This window comes from Urocitellus parryii, chromosome 6, assembly GCF_045843805.1.
Source record: "Urocitellus parryii isolate mUroPar1 chromosome 6, mUroPar1.hap1, whole genome shotgun sequence".
Lineage (NCBI taxonomy): Eukaryota > Metazoa > Chordata > Mammalia > Rodentia > Sciuridae > Urocitellus > Urocitellus parryii.
The window spans coordinates 42461518-42471200 of NC_135536.1; the positions used below are offsets into that span (position 1 = coordinate 42461518).

General features: G+C 39.1%; 1 protein-coding gene across 3 annotated transcripts in view; it reads right to left on the reverse strand.

Moving 5' to 3' along the window:
* Positions 1-8832, reverse strand: part of Prkd1 (protein kinase D1) — a 318052-nt gene extending 309220 nt beyond the window's left edge. For all 3 annotated transcript variants that reach the window (XM_026414345.2, XM_026414341.2, XM_026414360.2), the window contains exon 1: positions 8297-8832. In XM_026414345.2, coding sequence (XP_026270130.1) covers positions 8297-8560 — 264 coding nt within the window. In that variant the 5' untranslated portion in view covers positions 8561-8832. The remainder of the gene's footprint in view (positions 1-8296) is intronic.
* Between the last annotated feature and the right edge of the window lie 851 nt (positions 8833-9683).

Here is a 9683-nt window from a genome sequence, read left to right on the forward strand (position 1 = left end):
AAATCAACCTAAGCATCCATAACAAACAACCAGATAAAGAAACTAGCGCGAGAGCGCGCGCGCGCGCGCACACACACACACACACACACACACAGAAATACTATTCAGCCTTAAAAGAAGAAGGAAATCCTATCATCTGCAACAATACCAAGGAACCTAGAGGTTATTATGCTAAGTGACATAAGCCAGGCACAGAAAGAAAATTACATATGATCTCACTTATTTGTGAAATCTAAAAAAGCAGAATTCATGGAGGCAAAGAGTAATAATGGTTAAAAGGACTAGAAGTACAGATGAGAAGGTGAGTACAGGTTGAGGTTGATTAAAGGGAATAAAGTTTCCATTAGACAGAATACATAAGTTCTGAAGATTTATTGTACTGCATGGCAATTATAGTTAATAATTACAATGACTATATACCTGAAAATTACTAAGATAGTATCTCTTAAATGCTCTTACCATAAAAAAATGTAACTATGTCACATGATGAATATGTTAATGAGCTTAATTAAATCATTTAACAAATGTATGCATATAACAAAATTTCACACTATGTACCATTATATATATATATATATATATATATATATATATATATATATAATTTTTATTTGTCAATTTAGCTTAATAAAGCTGGAGGAGGGAGGACTCTCATGGAATCACTACTAAGGCAGTGTTAGAAAGGGAACTCAATGTAGGAAAGGTATTTTGAATCATAAGAGCAATAAAAAACATCAAATGTTAATTTATAAAACTTATTTTGAAATGATCCCAATGGAATCAAAAGTACCATTTGTTCAATTTGATTAAAAAGCCAATAAATGTTTTCAGATGGCATTAACCATTAGGTTACAACGGTCACCTGCACACAGAGGCTGAAAATAAGAAGTGATGATCCTTTAATGTTCCATTTTTCTGGCCTTTACAATTTACCATTTGACTCTTTATTTCTACCTTTTTACTGCCCTTTCCATTCTTCCCCTCCCCAATGTCTCTGATTACACAAGGACATCACCTGAAACAATGCCAATATTTCTCAAAAACCTGTATAGTATGCCAATTCCTAAGCAAAACTGATATGGAACAAAACAAATAAACTGAAAAATAAAATGTCCATGATGACAGTAGGTATTTACATCACTGCAAATGAGTAATAAATGAGACAATAAAGGGACATTGAGTGAAGAGGGAAAATATCAAACTAAACTTTAAGATAACTTTGCATATAATAGGAAGCTTCAGTGGTCTCGAGATGTAACATTTCAAATGTATGTCACAGTCCCTCCAAACATCTGAACTACTGAAGGGTAAAACTTTCAGTTTTTTTCCAAAATACATTGGACAAAATTCCAGCTATTAAAGTATATGTATATTTTGTTAACAAGATAACACACTAGTCTACAAGCCTTAGATTATAAAAAATTCAATTTATTACACACAGTCATACTTTTCACTAATATTTTCATTATCACATTCATACTTTTCAATCATTTTATGTTATATATGCGAAAAAAGTGGCTGCTGACAATTAAGGAGAGAAGCATTCGGAAATTCTTGAAATTGTGCCTAAATACAAGCAGTAAATTCAACAAGTTCCTCATCAATCAGTGCTTTAGACGGAATACATGCCAATGAACCAGGGAAGGGTAATTTTATTCTTCCTTTTCACCAAAATAAGTTAAACAATTCCTGCATGATTGCATATTTAAAAATCTAAGCTTCATATTTGCCAACATTGTTAGGTTGCTGTATCAACTCTCTGGCTTAAGCCAAATAAAAGCATTTGCAACTTTACAAGAAACTTCTATTTAGGAATCTGTAAATTTGGACAGGCATAATTGTTTCTGAAGATGTGGTGTTTTTACATCAATTCTTACCTTTCTAACTTTCTAAATTATATGATATTCCACAATGACCATGGTGAACATGTAATTAAAGACTTTGTATATTTAATTATCTGTTTTCTATGTGAGACTAGAAAGAGTAAGATATAACATAATATGGGTTTTTTTGCTGCCAAATAACTTCAAGTGGTGCCATAATTTTTGGTTTTTAATAGTACAAAAATATTTGATTGACAATATCATAAGAATTCCTGGAGAAATTTTCACATATTCTTATGGAGGAAAAAGAATTTTTGAATAATGAGAGTAAAATAATCATTTTCTTTGTATCTAAATTATATCAATAGAAAGAAGAAAAATAATGCACTCTTTTCTTCTCTTTGGTTTGGGTCCAACATGCTCCAACATTAAGGAAAGATTCAAGAAACTGAAAGCTCTTTTTCAAAACTTCTCTAAAGTAATGCTGGGGAAATTAAAAGGTGAGTAATATCTTTTTAAAATCCTATATTTTTAACTTCATTTTCACATTTGGGCTTAAATCTTTCACCTTAACCAGCATGACTGCCAGAGTCAGAAAAGATTAATTATTCCCAACACATAAAAACAAGGCAAACAAATAGGAAAACAAAACAAAGAAACCTCATGATTTGTTAGCTCCAATGGAATTGCATTTTATCTACTTCAAATTCAGCATAAATCCAGTTCTGCTATCTTGATTGTTATGCCAATTTCTTAATATATATGCTTTACTTTTATTAGTAAAAGTGCTTTTTACTTGGTAATACAATGTAAATAAGATTAATCCTCAAGGAATTCTGAGTGTTTGAGATTCAAGAAGCTGTTTCAAAATGCAACTACTTCTAAGATTTACCTGTTATGGAAGGCAGAGAAAAGGCAATGTCACTTGGGCCTTATAGCCTTATTGCTGCCTAATACTACAATTTTAATTATATATGGAGATAAACATAGCATAATAGATGCACATTTCTTTTGTTATCAAAGATAATACGCTAGTCTTTTAAAAATAATTTTTTTTAGTTGATAGACATTTATTTTGTTAATTTATTTATTTGAAGTGCTGAGAATCAAACCCAGTGCCTCACACATGTGACAAAAGGGCTCTACTTCTGAACCACTACCCCACCCCCAATATGCTAGTCTTTCACAGGAGCTTTAGATGGTCAACAATACCATTTATTACCCACATATTTACCAGGCAGTATGTATAAACCTTTACACTTATTATCATTAATCCTCCAAGTAATCTAAAATAATTTACAATCATATAGTCATAGACTTACAAATTTGCTGCATTGTCTAAAAAGGTCATTTAAAGTCTTTCATGCATAAATTAGCGAAGACATGTACAATCAGCTCACCAAATAAAAAGAGCAATAATAACTGGTAAAAGAAAGTCATAAATTTCCCTTAATAGTTTTGAAAGGAGTTTGTGAGACTAAACAGCAAACTGCACAGTTATTCAAGAATGGTCTTTGAAACAGATTTTTAAACTTTAGTAAAAAATTTCTAGTCTCCATCACTACCATCACCACCATACACACTGTAGTTTTATTCTTTCAACTTTTCTCAAACCTGAATCTAACGGCCTACATTAAGTCATGTATTTGTCACAGTCAATTGTCCAACTTTTCCCAGTTCAACCTTTGTAAGGCTTAATGCTTTTAACTTCAGAGTCTCAAAGGATCTTCTCCTCGTGAAACTATTACATAGTATATACACCTGTAAGAAAAGGCTTGCATGTTTCCCTTTTAGATTTTTGAGATATATAATGAGGTCCCACTTTATACAAAATATAAAGTAATACTCCAGTATTTGGATAATCAAGCTCTTAAAAATATATTTCAAAAAAGAGACACTTAAGCAATACAGATAGATTCAATATACAGGTTGAGTATCAAATCCAAAAAGCTCCAAATTATGAAACCTTTTGAGCACCAATGTGACACTATAAGTGGAAAATTCCATGACTGACATCATGTGACCTGGTACAGTCAGAAAGTAGACACACTAAAAATAATGTATAAAATCACTTTTAGGCTCTGTATATAAGGTGTATATGAACCATAAATGACTTTTGTGTTTAGATGTGGGTCTCACACCCAAGATATCTCATTATGTCTTATAAATACTCCAAATTCCAAAATGATCTAAGTGTAAAACAACACTTAGATCCCAAGCATTTTGAATAGGGGATAATCAACCTGTATAATACACAGATATACAGTATATGCTATATAACACCAAAATATAATCTTATTATACTATTATATTGGAAAAAAATTTAAATATACATGAATATTATACTACTTAAGAATCACTTAATGAAATGACAAATTCTATATACTTCATTATTAAATCAAAAGTCAATAGACATACAATATGGCCAAGTATAAAATTAGAATGAAAACATACACCGAAGACCCAAAGACCATCATTAATTAAAAAGAATTTTGTTGTTCCATGGATGTTGGGTTGGTCTACCAATCAACCGCTTTCAGCTTTCTTAATCTATGTAGAATTTGTGCAGCCAAAATTAACAATAAGGGTTAAAATGAACTGCAACTGTTCACAAAACAATGTACAATTAGGAAAATGAAACAATTACAAGCAAAGTAATGCTACTCTCAAAGCAAGGCACTAACCTTATTATTCTTTTAATAGTTATATTTTACTTAAAATCTCATTTGCAATTTCCTTGGCCAGAAAAATGACTATCTAAAGTGAAACTATATGCCAGGAGTCTCACAAATGTTAACTACTCTGTTTAAGTAAAGTCAAGAAGAAAATATTAGTTATTTTTCTAATAAGATAAAGCTAAAAGGAAAGGACAGCCATAAAATTGCAACACACATCCCTAAAATTAATACTGCCTGTTTAAAAACAGTTTGTGTGTGTGTGCGTGCGTGCGCGCACACACACACACCTTTTTGAGGCTAAATAGGTAGATAATATACTCTGAAACTGAATTCATCCTTTGGAATGCAGCTCATTTGCTTCTCCTTGTTTTAAAATAATTCCTTCTGAGTCTATATATTCAAGGTTCCTTTTATACTATAAAGAAACAGGGTTTCAAAATTAAATCAATTATTGTTATTTTAATCTTCAGAAAATTATCATGTACAGTAATTAGCAGAAGACATATCTATTCTCATATACAACTAGCCCTCAAAGTTACATGGTTGTGAAGTAAAGAAATAAGCATAATATTAATAAAACCTTGGGTCAAACCTTCCAAAACAATGAATTCATAATATGTAGATATGTTGTTACAATAAATAAAAGAGATTGCTCATCTAAATTAAAAGATAAATAATTCTTTAGTTTCATAGTTCAGTTAATACTTAGGGTACATTACCTTAAAATAAAAGTATTTTTTAATTACCATCAAAATTTTTCAAGTGCAAGCATATGTCTGTTACTCTCCAAAATTATACAAAGAAAAAACATAAATCCTAAATAACAATAACAAAAGATGCATTTTTCAGGGACAGCATCTCTCTTACTCAGCCCTGTACACCTCAGTTACTCATTCCACAAAAGTGTCCCATGAATGTTGACAAAAATCAACTGAACAGTGAGCTAGTACTTCCAAAGTTTTAAGCTAGGGTGATTTATTTTAGTATTTAGGGAGCTCATAAACAAAGTGGATGAAAACTCTCTAACACATTTTAAAACAATAAATGTGAAGGACCCAGAAAATCAAGTGAATCTTCTATTGTAAGCACATGTCTCCAGCCTACACAGTAAATTGTAAATGATTTCAAACTCTAAAGCTCCCTCCTGGAACATCCAGATCTCTCCTTCCCCTTCTCCTTTCCCTCCTGCCTACCTCCTCTACCTCGCTCTGCTCTCCTTTCTTCTTTCTCTCTTGTCTTCCTTCCCCACTGCTGATGTCTTCAAAAGGTACTTCAGGAAAACCTGAAACAAAGGACAAAAGGGCCTCCTCCCACTTTCTTTACTCCACACTAACAATCTCTGCCATTCCTAATGTGACAAAGAGATCCCTGCTAACTATTATAAATGTTCAACTCTCTTCATCTTCTTTTTGCCTAGGATAATATATTCAGAAATAGATGATGGATGATAAGATAGACAGATAATTAAGAAAGTCCTCTGTCTAGACCCACTATCCAGTATATATTTATTCACTCTCAAATTCACATCTCTACATCTAACTCTTAACTTTGTCATGACTTTGAAAAAAAAAAAAATCAAAGTGACTCCCATACCCTGGCTATCCAAAGCAAAGTTTTCAAACTTTTGCAGACAGAGAACTATTAGAATAAAAATACAAAGGAAAGAATTCCCTTATAAATCAGTCACCAGTGCTGATGATTTTCCCTTTCCAGTATTTCTTTGGGTCTCTCCCCCAGAGTCTTGGCCCAAGTTCAAACTAGCTCATGACTAGACTCCAGTTTTCTTTGTGCCATAACATTTTTAACATTCTAAAACATCCCCCACACAGAAAATTCATCTTTCAAACATCCCTGGTATATCTCTATGAGAAGATTACTGAAACTTCTCTGGAAATTAGAGTTCATTTTATTTTCATAATTCAACTTTCCCAACATATCCTCCTCACTAGCCACAAGCCTGCTGCATTCCATAGTCATTCGCTGCCCTTCTCCTTGTGCACTTCTATCACTCTCTTCATGTAGCACCCCTCTTAGTAGCTAATGAGACAACTGAATTCACTCTCTATCCAAAACCCCAAACCCAAACCTCTTGAACCATGCATGTTTCTCCCCATCTTAAACTCCATCAAGGGGAAAGAGACAGACCATTTGAGTGTGTGTGCACTTTAAAGCTAGTCAAAACAAAGTCTGTCCACTTTGAAAATTCTGACACTGCATCACTTCCTTTAGAATTCAAATAAATTAAAAATTTATAGAATTCCATTAGCTTTTTGAAAAAATTCATTACACATTGTGCATATGCTTACCCAGCACTGCTTTTTAATTAACTTGTTAGTATCCTAACGGAGACTGTTTTATGCTGAAATTTCCTTTAAAGAAGTGCCTAGGAGAGTGATCTTGTTTACCCAAAACATTCAATAACACTGATGAGGAGGAACAGAATATGACTTGTACAAGCATTAGACAAAATTGGTCACTTTCGTGGAAGTCGCAAATAATTTAGTTACCTGTAATATAAAATATCACTCATTTCAATAAACAAAAATTCCTGGCATTTATTGTCTGGCTTCCAGAACTTTCACAATTTCCTAGATTGGTGATTTTTCCCTGGGGTTTTTTCCTAAGATCACTATGTTTAATGCCTCAAACCACAGCCCTTAGATTTAGCAAACTCTGTTCCAAAGACTTTAAAGAAACTAACTCATGATTATTTGAGTGACCAATAAAAGGTAAGTACTAGCCAGTCCTGCAGGGTTTAAGTTGAGAACCTTTAGAGACTTCTGTCTCCATCGTCAAAACGCTGGCTGTTTATGTTAAGATGATTGACTCCTTGGCCTCCTCTCCCTCACCACCTCATGTCTCTTCCCTTGCTACATCCCTCTGGATGGTTATGGAGATAATGTGAAATTAAAATTGCACTGTAAACATTGGTGGGCTTATTGAGTCTCCTCCAGGGTGGCCTAGCCAAGGATAATGGCTCCTTTCCAACCTACCTTTGGTGGCTGCTGTCCAGAGTCCCACAACATCAAACTTAAGAACACAGCCAGCATTGGATTCCCCTGGTCATCACCCCCACCACTTCAGTGTCCCTATCAGTGCCCCAGGGAATGAAAAACAGGAAGGCTGTAACTTTCAGGTTTTATTGTTGGAAAATTTGTTTCCATGCTTACATAGAAGTGGGAGTAAAAGACAAGGACTTAGGTGTTGTGGTCTAGTCAGTTATTTTCACAGCTGGTCGTGTCAATCACCCTTTCTTAAAAGCTGAATTGACAGGTGAGAAATTCCTTGCCTCCGGGTCATTCCAGGAACTCCTCAGCATCAATTTGAGCTGGGAGAGGGGTCTGGAGTGGAAGGGAGTGGTGCTGAAATCCTGCTGAGTTTGTCCCAGGGGAACTCAGTTGCAGGAAAGAGGATTCCGGCGCCAGGAATGCGCTGGTCCAGGGTCCAGAGGGAAGAGAGGGACGAGACGGGAAGCCTCGAGTTTAAGGAGGGGCATGAGAAGAAAAGGGCAGGATGCCTGGAAATGCCACATGAGGGATGGAAATGGGTGAAGAGGATGCAGGCGGGAGAGCAATCGGACTGTTTAAAAAAAAAAAAAATGGAACTAGGGGAAGACTGAGCAACAGGGAGTACACTGCCTCGGGGTGAGGGCGTCCAACCCCGGCCGGTGCCAGACTCTTCCAGAGCGCAGGCGAGGATGGCTCCAGGATTCACCGGAGCCAGAAAGTTGGCGCGGCCAGGGACGGCCAGCAGGGAAGCGCCCCCTGCGCGGCGGGGAGGCGCCCGGCTCCTTACCTTCTGGTCCACGATGGAGCAAGCCATCTCGCGGACGTGCGCCAGGCTGTAGTCCCCGGACGAGTCCTGCAGCAACAGCACCGGCTCCCGGCTCAGGCCGATCTGCAGATGGAACGAGATGCCCCCGGCCGAAGCCGATACAGTAGTCAGGAACGGCGCCGGCCCCGGCCCGGACCCCGGGACCAGAGCTGCGGCGGCAGCCGCTGCGGCCGCCGCCACAGGCAGTAGCGGGCTGGGCGGCCGCAGCAGCGGAGGGGCGCTCATGGCTTGGTGGGGCGGGACGCAGGGCCGAGCAGCCGAGGGCGGGGGCCGGCGGCGCAGCAGCCGAAAAGTTTGGGAGCAGCCGAGCCAGGAGCTTCTTTCTCTGAGAGCCGAGACGGAAAATAAAAACTTTCCGGAAAAGTCCCCGCGCGGGGGGAGGGCGAGGGGATGAGGCGCGGGAGGGGAAGGAGAAGAGGGAAAATGGCCGAGGCGAGAGGACTGAGCCTCCGGGAGCGCGGCCGCCGCGCCAGGGAGGCTCCGCCGCCGCCGCCGAGGAGCAGCCGCCGCGGCGCGCTCTGAGAGACGGGGCGACGGGTCAGCTCGGCCTGGGCGCCGGACGGGGGCGGGGAAGGGGGCGCGGGGGGCGGAGAAGGGGCTCTGGGGGCGGGCACTGTGGAGCCACCACCCGGCAGGCGCCGCAGCCGCAGGAGCCGCGGCGGCCGCAGTGGCCACCGGGTGGGTGCGGAGCCACTGCCCCCTCAGCCCGCAGTTCCGGGGCCCTGATTCTCTGCGTGCCGGGCAGGACGCAATGGCAGGGCTCAGAGCCGCCTCGGCGTCGGGCGTTGTCGATCGCTTCCCGCGGGCCTCTGATCTCCGTGGGCCCCGCTGCCCGGTCTGCGGACCTGGCGCACCTCCAGTGACCCGTCCCGAGGCTGCAAACTCCCCAATCCTTGTAGACCCCGCCACTTCTTCTAAGTGTCCCAGGACTACGCACTTCTACAAGTGAGGTGACTTTTGATGCACTCAAGAATGCTGAGCCCAGCGGTCCCTCCAGTACCTTATCTTTAGAGGGTAAAGGGAGGATGAAAAGAGCGGGTCATCCGGAACCCAATTACATCCCACTTACAGTTTTTTTCTGTAAGAGTAGGAAACCAGTCCATGATAATGTATTTCAATCAGTTAAACAATCCCCCCACCCACACACACACACCCTTACACTCAACCCCCACTTGCACCATCCAACTCCTAAGGCACACATAAAAGTAGCTGAATCAGGAGATGGACTCTTAGAAAAGCCATAGTCTCCATAAGGACTGGCAAGAGAAAGATTGGATGTAGTGGCCTCTTTCCCTTTACTTGATTCTTTACCTCCAGAGCTTCTATTTTGGAGTCTCAGAAACCGTTT